Below are 20073 nucleotides of genomic sequence, written 5' to 3' on the forward strand. Positions count from 1 at the left end.
GCATCGGCTAAATATTTACTGCCCAGAATTCTGCCCTTTCCTACCAGTTCTGAATATGAGCATGCCACAGGCAACTAAGTGGCAGAATTCATTTGGGGCGACCATAAATCTAAGGCTCCCACCAGAACTGATGCAAAAAATTAATGGAACATGAAATCAAGTAAATGGAATTGAGTACAGTAATTAGTTCATATTTTAATCCTCAGATCAGTTTATTATCTGTCAACTGGTGAGCAATTAAGTCAGCACCATCGAGATGATTAGCTTTGTTTCAGCAAAAGTTTATCGATACGTCAGAGCAAATGAGTCCGGGAGTTTTAAATGGCTTTATTTTGAGTTGTAGAGCAACATGTCCATGAAGTGCCTAGACAGTTAATGATTTAATTTTATAATATCTAGATTTACTTATATTTATCTAGATTACTTATATTTAATTTTATGAGCTATTGTGGAGTTTTGCATAGAACTACACACACACACACACACACACACACACACAGAGGTTCTTTTTTGTGGTACTGAGGTTTGAACTCAGGGCCTTGCATTTGCTAGGCAAGATGCTCTACCACTTGAACCATACCACCACCTATATAGTCTTAGTGGTACAAGATAATTTCTTTTACATACTGAGACCAAGGGAGGCTCTTGAAGGCATTGCATTTCCATTTTGAGTCTTCCAATCTTTAACTGTCACATTGTTGACAATCAGACACTGTTATGGCTCTCTCTAACATTTCTGGTCCTGTTTGGGAAAGTAATTAGGTGACTCATAGATCCATCTTCTCATGCCCTTCATTGCTCAAGTTAGAAAAAGTAATCACTGTTTTGAGGCTGACTCTGTAAATGCCTTTATAATGGGATTCTGCTTGATAATGTAGGAAACCTGATTCCTGGACTACATTTTCTCTGATGGGTGGCTAATCTAATGACCTAGGTCTATGGTTTGATAGAAGTTTAAATTTTATTTGAAAAATTTTAAATATGAAACAAGAATCAGAAAACCTGGGTTCTGATTCTAATTCTGCCACTAAATTTCAGTGACCTTGGGCAGATATCTTGTCCTTTCTGGCATTCGGTTTTGCTTTGTACACATCATAGACGTATTGGAAGAGGTGACCTCAAAGCACCTGTGACACAACTGCTGTAGTAATGATTTCGAGGAGACTTGCTCTCTTCAGGTCATGTCTGTCTTGAAGTGGAAGATGTGATCTTTCCTGGAAGCCCTACAAGTTTGTTGACAGTGGTCAGAGCACCAGTGACTGTGTCACTCCTGTTTAGACGTTCTTTTTCAATTCATCTTATTCCCATGACTTTGGAAAATAGTTTCAAAGGCCCTGCTAGTTCACAGGAGTGCTATGAGCAGTACTCATCCCTCTAACTGCAGTGTCATTGGTTACTAAATAAAACAAGACCTCATTCAACACTTGTAGAGTGATAATAGCCATGATCTCCATGGTGACAGTTCTGACACTAACCCCTGTCTTTAGAATTAAATTTGCGTCGCAGGATTATGGCTCAAATGGTAGAACATAGCAAGTATGAAGCCCTGAGTTTAAACTCTAGTACCATCCCCCAAATTAACTTTATAATGCAACATTTCCTTTCCTGATTTACAAAAAATAACAGAAACACCAGACGGGGAAATCAGAGATCAGAGGAGGAGGATGGTGGCTATATAAATTGTTTTTATATGAAAAATAATTTTAAGGTTGCTTTCTTTCTGTTTTTTTTTCATACAAATATAAGTTAAAAGATTTTATGAGTTATTTTCAACAAGTAGCAAATATATACACATAAGATATTAAGGATAGGATAAAGACAAGCTCCTCCAGGGATACAAAATAAGTTGTCATAAAGGTACAGAGTAAGTTGTCATAAAGAGATGGAGCTTATAAATGCTTATGTAAGTGATTGACTTGACTAAAATGCAGTTACAGTCAATGTTTTGTAAGGTCAAAATTTAATGTACTAATATTGAACTAAAACTTAATTCTCTAAGCTCATAACAAGACTATCTTAAAAATATATTGTTCTTAATAACATTTAAAAAAAATAATAATACTGTCTTAGTGGGACCAGTATGATGCATGTTAGGATGGCAGAATGACTTTGGGAGGTTGTGTTCAAATGCAATGAATTCTCTCTTAGGTGGTGTCCATCTGAAACTGGCAATTCAGGAGGCTGCTGTCTTAACTGGGCTGTCTTTTCCCTGAGTAATTATAAAACCTTCCAAGGGTAAAACTTCCTACTGGTAGATTGGAGTTATCATCCACTTGTGGGTGTGTTTGTTTTGTGCATGGCCACCATCTGGACTCCTGACCCCTGTTTGTGCTTCTTCTTAAAGGCCAGTTTGCTCACTCTGGGTGGGACTGGCTCCAGAATCCAGAACTCTGGCTTCTGGCATTGGCAGACACAAGCTCCCTCGTTTGATCCTGGGAGTAATTCCAGGGCTGAAATGAAGAATCTAAATGAATTATTCTAGCACACTAGCTCTCAATTATTCCATTGCTCCTCCCAGGTACCCTGAAGAATTAACTTACCTTGAATTTGTGAATAATTTAACATAAAAATTCTAGAACGTCTGCTAATATTGACATTAACTTGATTAGGTTTGTCATTATGACTAGAATTTAGTCATGATATACTGGGCATAATTCAAGCATGTTGAAAGCTACAGTCTTTTACATTATCTTCATTTACTCATGTAATCTCTTTGTCCAGCAATATTTACCCAGAGCCCATTATGTGTACAGGAAGATATTTTAAAAAGTACAGCTCACACTGGGACGTAGGGAGTTAACAGTGTGCCAGAAGATGGCACCCTCTGCTATATTATAGGCTTCTTAAAAGCAGACCCCATGGCTTATCAGTCTTTGAATTTCACCACCGGCCTAGAGCCCAAAGTAGGCAAATAATAATTAGTGTGGGGTTTGTGGAGAATCCTTGGCCTACTTTAAGCAATGTTGTGGATCAGGAGACCTGAGTTGAGTCCAGCTTTGGTCATTTATTGTTTGGATGGTCTTGAACCTTAGTTCTCTCAGGTAAGAAGGAGATAATATTAACAGCAACCTCATTGAGACAGTGTTTGTTGATTAAATGGAAGAATTTATGTCAGCGTGCCTTAGGATTTATTCAGAGCAAAAGCCAAAGACCATACAAAGTCAATGCCAGAAGAACCACATATTTTTCAGCAGTCCTTGGCATCGGCCTTTTTCTCTGGCTCTGCTTTTATTCTCTGACCTTGTGATCTGTCACTTACACATGTGCTCATGGTGCGCCTGCTGTTCCTTAAATGCTCACAGCACTTTCCCATCTCAGGGCCATTGTGCTACCTACTGTCTCCATCTAGAGTGTCCTTTCTCTGGGTATTACCTTGGCAACTTCATAAATGCCATTCTCTTAATGAGCCTCACACTGGACACCATATTTAAACTTTTTAACTCATCACCTCTATTCCTTTTCCTCTGATCTCCTTCTCTGCTCCAGTTCTGTCCTTATGGTCTTTACCATATTTTGATCATGTAAATTTGCTCATTTATTATGTTTAATATTTATTATGTGTCTACTCTCGGACTATAAACACCTTATAAGTAGGGATTTTTATCTGTTCTATTCACTCAAGCACATAGCAGATAATCAATACCTGTTCACAGGATAAATGAATACAGACAAATCACAAAGCAGATATCAGTGCTCAGAAGCAGTAAGATTCTGTAGCCACCTATGGGTGAGATTCTGCAGCCACCTATGGGTGTGACTGAGCAAGCCTTGGATGTGTCACACAGTAATTGATTCACCTCTGTCCCTTATTCCTCAAATGGCCTGAGATCCCTCCAGGTTGACACTTAATTGTTCAATCCTTTTGTACTCTCTACCATATTTAGGATAGGGGTAGGTTGTCACTTCAAAAATATACTGTGAATTTCACAAAGCATACTCCTTTTCCAAAGAAATCCCAGAAGATGCTTTAGTGGTAATTATGAACTAAATCACTTTCCCTCTTTTCCAGTTTTTAATGGAATTTGATGCTTTGTGTAGCTTTTATTGAAACACTCCATCTTCAGTTTAAGTGGGGCAGTATATTTCCTGTGTAGTCAATGAATGCAACACAGCTCAGAATTTTTGGGGAAAAAAAAAAAGCCTATAAGGTTTTTGTTTCTGAGACATTAATGGTTGATTGATTCAATGATAGAATGGGTCATTCCATGAACATTATTACAGCATTTTCTTTGTGTTAGGCACTGTGCTAGGTGCATTGTGTACAAATATGACACTCTTGTGCTTAAGAGTTTGGCCAAGATCATTCATTCCTTCATTCAGTATACACTCACTGACTACCCTCATGAGTCAGACAATGTACAAGGTTCTGGGAAGAACACAGTAGTAAGTGTTCAAGATAAAATTCCCATTGACAAAGCACTACAATTACAACAGAAGCCAAAGTAAACAGTCACAAAAAGGCACCATCACAGATTGGGGTCAGAAAAATTTTAAGGTAAAAGACTAATAAATATTTTGACTTTTTCTGGTCAAGTATGGTCTCTTTTGTTGCCTACTCTTCTTCCTCTTCTCCTTTTTCTTTTGTTCTTGAAGAGCCTAAAAATCTAAGCCCTTCTTAGATTGATTGGCTGGACTTGGCCCATAAGATATGGCTTGAAAACTCCTATAATAGATGAATCTACCAGATTCTTTGGAAGCCAAAAGGAAGCAGACCTGATTGGCTGGGTTATTGCAAGGGAGAATGGGAATTGCTAACAGTGAGACTGAGATGGATGAGGGGTAGGGTGAATGGTGCCGGCAGCAGAGTGTAGGGAACAGCTTTTTTTATGGCACACGGGCGGCACTTCCATATGCATTACCCATGATCCCGTTATTCTCAAACATCTCAATTTTCATTCCCTCTCAATCTCCAATTGCGTCAATGGAGCATCTCTACCAGGAGGTCCCAGCCATGCAGCAAAGTGCTAATTAGATCGCCTGAGAATTGCCCCCCACCCTGTGCCATGTGATGCCTACTATGGCCCTGGATCTCAGTTGGCACTCCTCAGTGCTTTTCACATCCTAGCACACTTCAGAACAATTTGGTGTTAGTTGCTTGTTCTTACAAGTGTGTGTTGCTTTGAGAATCCAGCCTCTCAAGCAGGAAAATAATTGGTTTCTTGACGAGGGTAAGGCCTGCATTTTTCTGTTGTGTCGTCTTATTTGTTGATTCTGAGATAGTTGTCATTACTTCTGATTCAGAGACACCAAAAAAGACAGGACAAAATTCCATATTTTACCTAGGGTTTTTATTCTCCCTTTTTAATTAACCAAATCAAATCTACATTACCATAGCAACAGCTCTGGACTTTTCCCTTCCTCAGATGTGTTTTGAGGAAGATTGGAGGCCCCAGTGGTAGAGATCTAGAAAGGTCAATGCTTCTCCACCTTCAGAGGGAGCAGCAAGTGTTTCCATCTGCACAGCTGCCCATCCATTCTTTCTTAATATGATCTAAAGACAGCTATTTCATCATCCTTTTATGGAATAAGCCTCAAATATACATCAATATACATAGTCATGTATGATTAATATGTGCATATTGGTTAATATATATCCACATATCAATCTACCTCAATATATGTTTCTCTCAATAGACTTCAGGTTTCTCTGGGTAGAAGCTGGGCTCTGCCCATGCCTAGCTCAGAGGCCAGCATGTAGCAGAAGCACAATAGTCATGAAAACAGTGAATAAATTAACAGAAGGATCAGGACACAGATATCCTGGGAAGTGTCTGGTACAATTCTCAGGGTGCCCCTTTACCACTGTGAAAATAAGAACTTGCAGAAGATTTCAAAAATTTGTCCAATTTCTCCCAAATAGGAAGAAAACTGGGTCTAGTCCCACTATGGCAACTCAACCAACAGCCATAATTCTTTCCTAATATTATCTTTTGATAATGTACTTGTTTTTTTCATAAATACCCTACTTTATACTAGATATTAATCTAAGTACTTAGACATGATTAGCTAGCTAAGGGTCTTATTAAAAACAGTCAATTTTCCATTTTTTAAAAAAAATTGCGACATTTGAATCCCTGAATATGCTCATTCATCACCACCCACCAACAAGGCATCCAGAAGTTCTCCATATGGGACATGAATAATTTTTATAAAAATGCAGTTGCTGACTGTGTCATACATTCACACAGTTTTATAAAACAAAGCAAATGATTACCATCAATTATAATAACCTCAATAGACAAGACTGCAATTAATCTACAGTTTTTCAGATAACGACTGTTGCACTGTGCCAAGGAAAACGCCTGGCATTAATTGACTTATTATGATCAACAATGATAGATGGGGCAGATGGCAATGTGATTATTCACTGTCAACAAAATAAACACATGCTTTGTTGCAAGAAGTGTCTACTTGGGTCCTCCCAGGGGTAGCCAGAAATAGAGACCAAGGGTAGTTTTGAAGGTAGCACAAAATAAAGATAAAGTAAAGTGACTGGGTGATATATATTTGCTTTCACTGAGGCTAACTCTCAGTGGAATCTGATTGGAGGAAATTTCTATAAGAAAATCATAGATTGTATAGAATTTCACTGTTAGAAGGTACATTAAAGGTAACAGTTCACCCGCTCATTAGAATGTGAGTTGCTTTTATGAAGATACCAATTTCTTTTCAGTACTTAATAATTCCAGCAATGGGAATTCACTATATTCAGAAGCAAACTCATTTCATTGATGGATAACTCTCATTGTTAGAACATATATTTATCTGAACTACATTTTTCTGTAGCTTCTACCCACTGGTCCTAGATCCTGATACATGGAAGGTGCTAAGTTCTAAGCTCTTCTTGCTCACTAGAGCTCTTTTCAATATCTCAAAGACCAACTGCCTATCCATTGACCTTCCACATGACATTGTTTTGGAGCTTCAAAATTCTGATCTCTTACACTGAAATCCACACTAGTTTTTCTATAAACTAGTCATACTGAATGGCTTAGAAAGAAATATGATACAACCAACATGGTCTGTGCAGGACATGGATAACTGTACTTCTGCTGAGGCTGAGACTCAATCTTACCTTGGAGCACTGCATGTATGTGTATGTGATTCTTAGGAAGTTGTTCCCCAAGTTCCATCGGTCTAGATAGCACCCAGCTTGCTATTTCCAAGATGCGATTACCAATGGGCTCCCCTTTTTGTGTGCAGTAAGGTTTTGTTGATTAAGTCTCCACTGTTTAGAAAATTGGAATAATTCAGGCAGATCTTGCTCTGAAATTGGCATGGTGGTTGGAGCCTACTCCTTGAAACACTGATTCAGTTGGTTTGTAGAAGGACTCAGAAACCAATATTTTGACAATGTCCTGAGTTATTTCTTATTTGCAACTCTGTTTAAAGTGCACTCTTCACTGAATGCTTTCTTCATTGACAATACTTAATAATGTACTATTGAGGGCGTACTTAATGTACTCTTAATGTACTTTGTAAACCTAATCATCAGACTCTCCTAGGAATCCTTTTTTTTTTTTTTTTGAGCCAGGGTCTCACTATATAGCTCAGGCTTTTCTTAAACTCTAGAACCACCTGTGTCAGCCTCTCAAGTGCTGGGATTACAGGTGTGTGCCACCACTCCTGGCTTTATGAGAACTTTGAAATGCAGACTCTTTAGAGCACCTCATACCTGTGGTATGGCATAAGTCTACAAAAAGTAGCACACTAAGAGACCAAATTATTATGTATCCCTTAAAGATTTTTGAGGCACTTATTTTTTCCAAAATTATAACTTGTCCAGGTACAAGTTACAAAGCACTCTTATTATATATTGAAGAAACAGGTAAGGAACTCTATAATGAAATATTTTAGCCTAGTAGTCATCTGCATTTTTCACTAATTTATTTAAATAGTAGAAATATTTCTACTTTGAGACATGTTGTGATAGACACTGGAAAGAATCATGTGAAAGGGAAAACAAAGAAACAAATAGCAAATAAATACATGAGCAAGTGAGTCAACAGATAAAATAATAACAAGCCTTAAAATACCATCAAAAGAAAGAACTTATCTAACTGAATATTTCCTGACTCACACTAGCAGCCCTTAGTTACTCTGAAATCATGTTTTTGCCCTGCTATGCTGTAGTTCAAGTTCTGCAACTCCTGGGAGCTTACCATTACTCTCTTGCCTTCAGCAAACATCCCTAATCAACCCTAGCATTTCCCCTACTGATCCAGGAGGGAGACTTTTACTCTTGCTCAACCCCATTGTCTATGCAGCCATTACTAATAGATCACAGTTAAAATGCTGGATGAAATCTACATGCAGCTTCTCTAACATACAGTGCCCTGACATGCCTTGGGGTCTTTATCCCTCATTTCTTGCTTTATCTTTTAAATCTATCAGCTGAGTACTTCTAGTGTTCCTTACATCTGGAAACCCACTTAAAATTTAAAACAACCTTGTGAGGTGTCTAACTGTACCTTAGAAGGATCAAGTATCATCCCAAAACAACACAGTTAGTGTGTATCAAAGCCAGAGCTGCAAATTCAGGTCTTTTGACTCTAAAGCTGATGCTCTTAAAATTGTTTTTCACTGTTTCTCTTCACAGCCCAGTTCAAAGGGCACCTCCTCTGTGAAGCTTCTTTTGACCCCTTCAAGTAAAATTTATCACTTCTTCCTTTGAGGATGTCAGGGCCTTTGTACATCTCCATTACAGCATGATATTATACTTTAATGATTTGAATATAGCACTCTTTGAGCTCCTCTGGGCAGGTGTGCTTTTCTTCTTTCTCTTTTTAAAAATCCCCATATCTCTGGTAACTAGCTGAGTCCCTGGCAGGCTCTTAGTTGGTGTATTTTGAACACTCATCAAAATAAGAGCAATGGACTCCTTCAGGTTGTGGCTGTATTTCTCAGCATATGAGCTTACCACATTAAAAATAATGCCAGGTTTAAACATAACTTTGATTAAAAAAATTAAAAGTCCTTATAAGATGCATGCTTCTGGAATTTCAAAGCCTTCCTGACATCAGTTTTTGAAGACTTTTAGCAGGGACCTAGTTACAGAGTGTTTAGCATATGAGAACCTCGGATCCCGAGTTGATAACTACCCCCACATGTAATGGAGGCAAAACATGTCAAATTAGCTACATCTTGCTTTTCAAGAGTCACATCACAGATGAAATTTGCTTAAACTGTAGCTCTCATACTATAATTGAAACTGTGGTTGATCTTAGTACTGTGGCCTGAGTTTTGTTTGGTGGCAGATGGTGACACTCACCATTAATGGTGGCACACAGTGACTTTTCCATTCCCCAGAATCTCAGGCAAACTGCTCAGTTACCTGACATTTATTTCAGAGTATGTTATGGTTTTGAGCAAATAAGACTCATTCTACTATAAGTGAGAATTACACAGTCTATGTTATAATATACCAGGCAGATGTAAGTGAAGACATACATGAAAGGTGAGGGTCTAGGGTTTAATAATACTCCAGAGATATATCAAGCCATGATTTCCAAGAGTCCTGCACCAATGTTTCAGGAGAAAACATTCAGTTTCACTGTAGCCTTTCCTGAAAATGTTGGAAGATCTTTATAGACTTCCATCCCAGCATGCAAAAGACGATGGAGAAAGGAGGCATGGACCTTCTCATTTCATATAGTCTTTTTTTTGGTGGTGGTGTTTTGGTTTGAACTTGGGGCCTTGTGCTTGCTAAGCAAGTGCTCTATCACTTGAGCCACACCTCCAGCCCCTCCTTCTCATTTCATAGATTCAAGAGAAATTTTCTATCTTTTATTCTACCTTGGATAAAAGCAGGCACCAAATCTTATAAGTTGGCACTTTACCTTAGTACTTTGACAGACTCACATACCTCCCCAGAGAAGGCCTGGCCATTCAGGAGGTGCTCCGATCCTTGGCTGTCCTCACTCCCAAAGTGTAGCCGGATCTCCTCCAACCGGTGGCTGTATGTCATGGGCCCTCCTGATATGTTGACCAAGTGCTCCTTGTCCAGGCGAAGGGACACATGTCTTCCAGTGTTGTACATAGTCCCACTGACCTGCAAGGCAATAGGCAACAGGTCAAGCAAGGCCTTGCTTCCATTTCTTCTCAAACCTAGCATGGTGTATAGACCAATGCCCTTTGATTCCTCTGATGGGAAGAAATTAGGCTAAATCCACACGTGGAGTGGGATGTGTTGGCCACCTCAGAAGGCATTCCTGCCCCACCTGGTTTCTAAAAGTCTTTCAAGGCATAAATTACATTATCATTTAAAAATGTGAGGTAGAAACTCAAAGGAGATTTTTTAGCAACTGTGACTATTATTTTGTATATTGCGCCTTATAAAAACTAACTTGTCCTGCTTACCATAAGTACTTGAAAGACAGAGATACTATAAACATTCAAAATCTCAGATATGAAAAACTGAAGGAAGCAATTAGCAGGGTAGATATGTAAGAAGGCCAAATGATAGACAAGAAAGTCACCATAAGTGACTAGAAAAAAAAACTCTAGTGGGAGATTGAAAGCCTCATCTAAAATCTCAAAGCGTCCAGTATTGGGTGTTTTAGTTAGACTCTTCTCTTGCTCCTACAAACAGATAGGACATAGAATAACTCTGATCCTTCCTCATGGCTCACAGCCTCAGTGCTAAACTGAAGTGATTTGCACAAGAGTCCTACTTCCCAGATTCCCAGACTTACTTTCCTTTCCTGATTCTATCTTGCTTCAGTCCCTTAAAACTGCTAAACTTATTGCTTGGTGGTCTCTTCCCTTCTTTCTTTCCTCTTTGGACATGAGACTCAGCTTCATTTTCTGGATTGTGACCTTATTGCTTCTCTACAATTGACTTGGAAACATTGTTCCCACCTGGGACTCTACATCTACATTCTCCTGCTTAGCTTTCTGGGGTGTACGAAAACTTTGAATGAATTTAGAGAGGATGCTTCTGGATTATTGGATGTTGAACTACATGGATTTTTTTCCTGCTTACTCTGAACCCTTTGGGCCCAGCCTTTTGCCCTAGGAATTCTTTGAGGGCTTCATGTAACCTCTGTTTCCTTCATTAGATATGGCCTTCATATATTTTCTCTGTTGCACGAGCCTTTCCTGCACCTCCACCTTTCTGACCCGGTCTTGTGAATGATAAGCTGATCTAGTTCTCGGATTGGTCATCATGGCAGAGACAGTCACACTCATCACATCCTCCATCGACCCATTCTTTTTGGCCATCTTACTATAAGGTAGAGTCCATGTGACTGGTGTTGGTGATGGGTTGTGAGAGGTCAGGAGGACAAGTGTCACTTCCAGCCTGAAACAGTGAAAAGCTTATGCACACATCTCTAGTCTGTCTTTTCATGCTGTATCAACCAAGGGTATTATGTGGAACTGTAAATGTGGTATAACTCCTAATGTCAGCCTGGGTCCCTGTGACCAGAATTCTTCATTCTTCTCTCCTGTAACTGCACTCCTAACAGTGCAACTTTACATCCAGATGGGGGTCATTTCTTCACTCCTTGACTCTGGGTTAGCCTTACCACTTATTTTGGCCAATAGCATGTTGTAGCTGTAACATGCTAGTTCTGAGTAGGCCTTTAATGCTTCCTTGTTCCTTCCTGGAAGTTTAAGACTACCATGCCAATAATCCTAGGCTGGCCTGATAGAGAATGAGACCTCAGTGAGAAGAACCATCCTGGGAGAGTCTATCCTACACTGGCCATCTTGCAAACAAATAGCAAAATGACAGAAGTCTCTCCTTGTTGGTAATTACTTTAAATTGATTGAGAGAGCTAAAGTGATCAAAATCATAGAGACAGGAGTAGAAAAGTAATTTCTGGGAGTTGAAGTGGGGGAGAGAAGAATGAGAACTTAGTATTTAATAGATATGAAGTTTCAGTTTTAGGGCTGGGTGTGGTGGTGCACACCTCTAATCCCAGCCATAGGGGAAGAAGAGATGGGAGGATTGCCTGGTTAAAGACCAGCTCTGGGCAAAAAGTGTGGGACCCTATCTGAAAAATAAACTAGAGCATAAAGAGCTGAGGTTGTGGTTCAAGTAGTAGAGGACTTGCCTCATAAGCTCAAGGTTCTGAGTTCAAACTCGAGTACCATCAAAACAAGTTTCAGTTTAGCAAGCTAAAAAAAAAAATCAAGAATAAATCATTGCACCTTCTCATGCTCTCTTACAGACCCCTTATGTATACATGACTCTATCTTCATTCATTCATTTACTCATTCATTCAGAAAATGTTCAATGCAGCTGACTCTGTGCTAGGAGCTGGGGATAGTGTGGTGAGCATAGGCACAGCCCTCATGGAGCTCACACACCATTATGCAGGGATCATAAGGGAGGCTGGAAGTTGTGGGAATCCATTACTTCTACCATTTGTCTATGTATTCTTACAATTAGGTGCAATGTCTCCTTATCTCCATCCTTTCCCCAGACACCAAAATAACATTAATTTGTATTAATCAAAAAAGATGTGTAGCCAGGGAATGGTTTGTTGCACTTTAATTTAAAAATAAAGTCTTGACAACATTATGTATGATATCTAAATCTAACGGTACATCTGCACCATAGTAATTAACATTGCAGCAGTGTCATTTTATCTGTAATGTTAATTACTGTGTTTCCAATGAACTACTTTGGTGCACAGCATGTTGGAAAAAGTCATATTATGTGGACTTGGAAACAGAGCCAAGTGGAGAAGTGGAAGCTGCAGGGAATATCCAGGTTGCCCCTGGCTGTCCTGCAGTTCTTTTGCTTTTTTCTTAATTCACTGCAACCTGAGGATGTATGTGTGTGTGTGTGTGTGTGTGTGTGTGTGTGGTGCCTCTTTTACAAATGAGGGAGCTAAGTGAAGTTGGTGATGATTCAGTGACATCTGGACCAGTAATCTCGACAAGAGCAAATGCAGGTATCTTAGTTCATTTTAGAAGAAAACTATGTTGAGGGCTTTCATTTCTTCTGCAGTCTGTAAGATGAAAGTCAGAGGCAGTTCTGGGGGAAGAGGATTCTTTTTCAAGAACACGGAGGACTCAAATTGGACACTAGGCTGCTGAAGTTCATGTTAGGAAGAGATCTGGAGAAATCTTATATGGTTGTAAAAGACCCTTGGTTTCCTCACCTGCAGACATTTATACAGATTGAAGACCGGCTGGAGCTACATGTCATAGATGTTTCATATATTTGCCTATCAAGATGTAGGCCAATCAATCTCATTGATAGCTTGAGGCTATGTAAACACAACTTGTTCTTTTCCAAAGCAAACAAAATTACTCCAAGTCTATTCATTTTGTAAGATTGTTGTCCCATATAGCAAACAGGCTTTCATACCAGCTCATGATCTGCCAGGGCCTCTTATTCATGGGATCATCTCTTCTTTCATTTTGGTGACACTACTGTATTAGAGGGAAATAAATGTGTCAGTGCATTTTTCATTCTTTGAAAGTCAGTCACAGTCTTGTTCCGGGATTCTTGGTTTGAACCCTTACTTGTTGTCAGAGGGGGTGTGAAACTCTGACCTGAATGTCCTCTGTTATTCCTCATAACTTCTCTCTCACCAAACCTAGTACCAAAGCCAGGCCCTTGGATGGGAATGTATTAGGTTAAACCCACATGTGGAATAGCAGCTTTCCACAGGGAAGACCTCTCCTAGATGGCTGCTACCTTGCTTTCCTGATCACCCATGGAGGAACCAGGAGTTGACCTCATGTTTCTCTAGCTCTGTAGCCTGTGCTTTTAACCATTGGAAATGATCAGATTATTTATAATCGTTAGCTGATTACCTAAAACGGCAACATTCTAGCATCTTCTTCAAGAGGCAGGTTGGTAGTGTGGAATCCTATCTTGGTTTGGACTTTAGCGCCTTTGGGATTACTTATTATGCTAGTCAGGTCTCTCCAGAGAAACAAGAAGAATAGGTTGTATAAAAGTATATATATATATATATATATATAGATAGATAGATAGATAGATAGATAAAATAGAGATTTATTTAAAGGGATTGGCTCAAGTGATTGTGGAGGCTGTTGAATGTATAGTCTACAGGGTGGGCCAGCAGGCTATGGACCCAGAGAAGAGCTTAGGCTGCAGTTGAGTTCCAAAGCTGCTTGGCTGGAGACCCAAGAAAGAGCAAAAGGCCATCTGCTGCAGAATTCCTTTCTGTTCAGGGTTGGTTAGGTCCATGCCACCTGTGTTCTTTTTGTTCTCTATAGGCCTTTAACTGATTGGATGAAGCCCATCCGTGTTTTGCTGGGCAATCTGCTTTACTAAAATTCCACTGATTTATTTATCTTATTCAAAAACACTCTCATAGAAACAACCAGAATATCATTTGACCACATATTAGGGTGCCATGGCTCAGCCAAGTTAACACACAAAATAAACCATCACAATTATCTTCAAATCCTACTTGCTTTCTTCATTTCATTTGTTCAAACAGCTTTTGATCAAACAGTAATACCATGCAAGCAGGGTTTTATATATATATACACATATACACACATATATAATATAAATGTATATGTATGTTATTACATGCATATATTATATATACACATGTACACACATATTTATGTCTATAACATATACATATAATATGTATTTTATGTTGCCTATATCACAGAATTTAAAAAGTAGTTATACTAAAACTGTTCTCAAATCTGTCACATGAAAGTAGAACCAAATAATATACATCTGAATTATAGAACAATTTTAAAAAATGATACAACTTTTCTTGTCAAAGCTACATGTATAACAAGACAGGTTTTTCTTTGAGCACAAATAGGACCTTAGAGACTGTTCTGGTGAAAATCCTTTATTGTTTGGGGTCTTAAATGTTGTCTACCTTCATATTTCTGGCTGAGGAAAATGGAGAGGTATGTTTTTAAGGCTCAATTCATAAAATAAACATGTCAAAGATCTTTTGCCTTATTGAATGCAGTGCTTGAAGGGTTGATATTTATTGCAGAAAGCTAAGCTTGAGTAAACTTTACCTTCAGAAATTCCAAAAGATTCATTAAGTAGTTACTTGCTTGATGTGATACAAAACTAATGGTGAAATTTCTGTTCTGTTTGCTCTCAAGATAGCCTGACCTAAATTTCCTTTGATATACTAAAAACGATTCCCTATAGCATAAATGGAAAGGCAACACTGCAAATAGGGTTTCTGAGAGGAAACAGAATCAATTGTGTGAAAGAAGAGATGGTCATCCAACCTATGTAAGAGCTACTTTTATTCTTAACACTGTTGGTTCAGAAAGTGAGTTGGAGGACAGCCATCAATTTGGAGGATTTGCTACATGTGCTGTGTTTTGCCACCTTTTAGATTAGGAAACTAGCTATACATACTAAGGACTCTACTCAATGATACAACTAAGCAACTGAGAGGACTAGGACTCAAGTCTTAATGATCCAAAGCTCCTGTTCTTCTCAGGGTCTCAGAGAGCAACTTCAAAGCTACTGTAGATGGACTGTACTTTATTTCTCAGTGACCATGTAGATTTCAGAAGTTTACTACTGGAGAACATTTTGTGGAGTAAAACAAGCCAGACAGAGAAAGACAAATGCTGCATGTTCTCCTTGTGTATGGAAATAATAGGTCAATCTTGTAGAAGACAGAATGGAATGGTGGACACTGGAGACAGGGGAGGGAAAAGGGAAGGGGAGCGGAAAGAAATTAAGAGGAAATTTTAGAGACAGGAAGGGGTACTGGGGGAAGAAAAGGAAGGGGAAGGAGGCCCTGGGTAGAAAAAAGATAGACAGAAATAATCAGTGTACCATATATTCTTGTATGGAAATATCACAGTGAACTCCACTAATTTGTACAATTAATATGTGTCAAAAATGTAAATAAAAATTCCTAATGTTATTTTTATTTGCTTAATTTTTTATATGAAATTAGCACATAGCCTCTGTTCTCTGGTAACATAGGCGTGCTGGCATTCCCACCATTAGGATATGGTCTTATTCAGCAGATTGTCTTTTGCTGTTACTATAAAAACACATAACTAAGTGCATACTGGGTGGAGGGTATAGATAACATCCACATCCACAGCAGTGACTCTGGTGCATTCTAGACTGAGTACTAGGCACCTTTGCATATATTAACTCATCCAGTCCTTACACTGCTCATGTGAATAAGGCATTGTTCTGTGTATTCTCTATTGATAAGTTGATGGGTTCAATAATTTTATTTAAAGCTTCACTGTTAGAAACTGGCAGGGCCAGAATTCCAACCTAGGAGTGTTTGATTCCAAATTCTACAGCTCTTGAGAGAGAACAAGTCAGAGATTTATAGCAAAAGTGTTGGGGAAAACATATAGTTTGTGTATAGATGTTGATCCCTGACATGGGGTCAGAGAACTCAATTAAAATATGATGTCCTTGTAGATGTACCAAAATGGGTCTAATTTGTCCAGGCCTGGGCTGAATGTTCTTAGGGGTTTATATGCCCAGGGTAGCAGGGACAATTCCAGTTCCTACCTGCTGGGAGTTGAGAGGTGGGTCATATCTGCCAAGTGTTGGCTTAGCATCTGAATGGCTGAGCTCATAATTAGGAAGGCCACTCAGTGCCAAGAAGGGTTAGTGAAGAAAGTCTGACAGCCATGTCATAAATTAGGTGTCCTTTCCTTGCAACTCAGGTTTCCTATTACATGTCTTTGACGCTCTGCTGAGGTGTGTAATAGTTCTTCTTCCAATGTAATTAGTGAGTCTAAGAGATTTAAGAACACTGCTCAGTCTAGTTTTCCATAGAGTAGTTTGAGGTGCCAAGTGGCTGATTTGTAAAAGCTGAATTAAAAAAGCTGGTGAGCTGACAGTCCACATACAAACACTGGAGGCATGATTGCAAGGGAAACCTAAGTGGCAGAAATGAATGGAGTCAAATTATTGGTTTCCTTGCAGTGTAGCGTATTTAAGGATTGGCAAAATCAGAGTGGAGTGGATTCTAGAGCTAAAAGAACTTCAGAAATAATCAGGCCCAGCCTCTTATTCAACACATCTGGAAAATGCAACATAGAGAGGCTGAGTGAGTTGTCCAAGATTGGACAATAAGTGACAGATCTGAGACTAGACATCACCCCATGGAATTTATTCCTTGATCTGGGGAGCACATCTTGCCCTTCTCATATCCTTTTGTTTTTCTTCTAAGTTATTTTATGCTGAGGGTACATAAGAATACTGACTCAGAGTTTGAATTACTGGAGTTCTAAATGTGTTTATACATGAAAACAATAATCCATAGACCACCAGAAAAACTTCAGCCTGGCATCTGAGGATGCTATAAGCATGATGCCATGTATCTGGACAGAGGGCTCTTCTCAGTGTTTGTCCAGATGCTTTGTTTTAGTTAAGCTTCACTGTAATGGTTAGAAATAGAAGAGGTTAGATGTTGAGAAGAGACAATGGAGGTAAAAGGTGTGGAGCTTTAGAAGTGGGCATTTTTGCAGCATAACTTTGGAAGTAAACAGAAGGAAAATATTTGGAGCTTGTGGGTTGGGTTTCTCTCTCTCTCTCTCTCTCTCTCTCTCTCTCTCTCATATTAGAGTTTGAACTCAGAGCCTCACTCTTGCTAGGCAGGCACTCTACCACTTGAATCACTCCACCAGGCCCTCATCTACCATTCTTAACCCTATAGGGAACATAGAAGCTCCTTCCTTAGCGAAGCTAAATTTAATCTTTCTCTTTTCCATCTGAGCCAGCATGCTTTTGCTCGTGAAAAGATTAGGATTTTGGAATGGACACTGAAAAACCAGATGAAATGAACATATATGCTGCCTATTATTAGACTAATCCTATGTTATAAAAATTACATTTGCTTATAGTAATGGGTAATTTATTTACAAACTCTACAGGGACAGGGATATTAGACAGCACCATTGTGGTAAAGTCTCTCTTGAACTTGATTGTTGCTGGTGTTCATGACAAGAGAAATGAAGAACAGGTGTGAAAGACATTGCCTCATCCTCCAAGTTATGGGCTAAGTGAAGAGAATGTGTCCTGTCTTCCATCCTACTCAAGGGGACCAAGGGCTGGTGGGCAGCATTAGGCTGAACATATTCTTGCCACATATGGTGGTTGGCATTGAAGCCCTTGCCTTACACCTCAATCCTGCCCAATGTCTGAACAAGGAGGGGGACCTCAGAGAGTGGTGTCTGCAATGGGTTTTTCCATTTTAGTTCTGGTATATGAGTTTATGGGTGAGTTCTATGTACTATCCTATTTAGCGACTGCTGTCAGCCAGTGATTTGGTTAATTTCTGTAATAATTTAAATTAGAAGTTAAACTTAATAGTTTATCTTCTATGTCTATATAGATGCTTCAAGAACATTTAAGATTACCATGCCAAGCATGCAAGCTGGGCATAATATTCCCATTTTCAAGTGAGATAACCAACACCTTTCCCAGGGTCTAATGTGAGAATTTGAACACAAATGGTCTGATTTCCAAGCAGATCACTCTTGCTTCATTATGCTTCTCCTAACCCTATGATCTATATAACCACATCTTAGCTTTGGTTTCTGGTTTAGTTCTCCAATTCCCTTACTAAAACTTGGACTAAAATTTCTTTAAACCTTAGCCCACTAGAATGTAGAGAGCCTGCAGAGTTCTTGCCAAGCTCCTCACTGTTGGTTGTATGGATCCATTTTTTTGACCCCAGTGAGTAACTGGAATCTTGTGTGAATGGATAGAGCAACTGGAACTAAGATGGTAACTAGCTGACTGACAGTAGATTGCCTCTAATGGGAGCATTTGTTTCTCTGCCTGTTTCATAGGCTGAAAGCCCATCTTAGCTATTTATAATAGCCCAAATCAAGCTGATCCCTTTGTAGTGTGTATGTGTATTTTAAAAACATATTTTGTCATGAAAGTATATTTATTCAGTGCATTCTATTATATATCCACATTATGCATATTATGTAAAATATAAATATATTTAATATGTTAAATTTTTGAAAGGATGATGTAGACATGTTTGGACTTATTTTTCTGTATTCCTGATGTATCCACAGCACCCGGACAATACTTGGCTTCTATTTGTTAAATAAAAATGCACGAGATTTTGTTTTGGTGCCTGGCTCAAATTCCACCATAGTCTGACTCATTAGGTCTCAGGTGGACTTGGGAATTTGTTGGCTTCCTCTTCTAGGCTTCTTTTGATGTTCACTTGAACCAAGTCAGACAGAGAGATATTCATTCAATGCTAGTGGGTGAAGATGCAGTAGGATAGAATACTTTCTGTATCCTCTCTACATGCCTTAAGGGAGTGCTTTGATAATTATAAAGATATAGCACTAAAGAGCCTTCCAAATATTTGTAAGGGACTATACACTGATTCATCTTCAGGCCACCGGTTTTCCCCTAAACTGTGAAAATTCAAGGTTAGGCCACTTTAATTAACATACTAAAATTTGCCTTAGAAAGGTTATTTCTAGTGTAATGTCATTTAATTCAATCCCTGATTCACAGGGCTTTAGGCAAATAACTCCTGATCTCCAGTTCTTTCATCTCCAAAGAGGAAAATGCCTCTTAAGAGAAGCCTGTGGAGCACAGTGGCTTTCAGGCATGAGCAGAGTGTGTAGATTGCCTTCTTAGCATTCCCCATGTACACATCTCTGGTCCCACTGGTCAGCTATTAGAATCCTTAATGCCAGGTTTTGCAAAGAAATTAGAAGTAGCAAATGTTTGGGGGCATTATTAGATAGCAAGTCCCATTGCTTGTTCATCACTTCATTGTGGCAAGTTGATTATTTAACATTTATCTCCCATGGTGGTGAAATTTGGATATAAAATGTTCCCTAAAAAGGGTTACATATTAAGACTTGGTCTCTGGCTGGTGGGTCTAATCATTGAGAAGTTATTGAATCCTTAGGGCTCTGACCTAATCAATGGATTAATACTTGATGGATTCGTAATATGATGGCATATTTGGAAGGTGGGGCCTAGTTGGAGGAAGCAAATCACTGGAGGTTTCCCTGTGAAGACACACCTTGTCTCTGGCCTCTCTCTCCCTCTCTCTGTTTCCTGACTGCCATGAGATGAGCAGCTGTTCTCCTTCATATTCTCCCACCATGATGCTACTT

General features: G+C 39.0%; 1 protein-coding gene across 2 annotated transcripts in view; it reads right to left on the minus strand.

Moving 5' to 3' along the window:
• Ca10 (carbonic anhydrase 10) overlaps positions 1–20073 on the minus strand; it is a 502636-nt gene that overhangs the window by 92975 nt on the left and 389588 nt on the right. For both annotated transcript variants that reach the window (XM_074046081.1, XM_074046083.1), the window contains exon 5: positions 9866–10051. In XM_074046081.1, coding sequence (XP_073902182.1) covers positions 9866–10051 — 186 coding nt within the window. The remainder of the gene's footprint in view (positions 1–9865; positions 10052–20073) is intronic.

The sequence above is a fragment of the Castor canadensis genome, chromosome 11 (genome assembly GCF_047511655.1).
Source record: "Castor canadensis chromosome 11, mCasCan1.hap1v2, whole genome shotgun sequence".
Classification (NCBI taxonomy): Eukaryota; Metazoa; Chordata; class Mammalia; order Rodentia; family Castoridae; genus Castor; species Castor canadensis.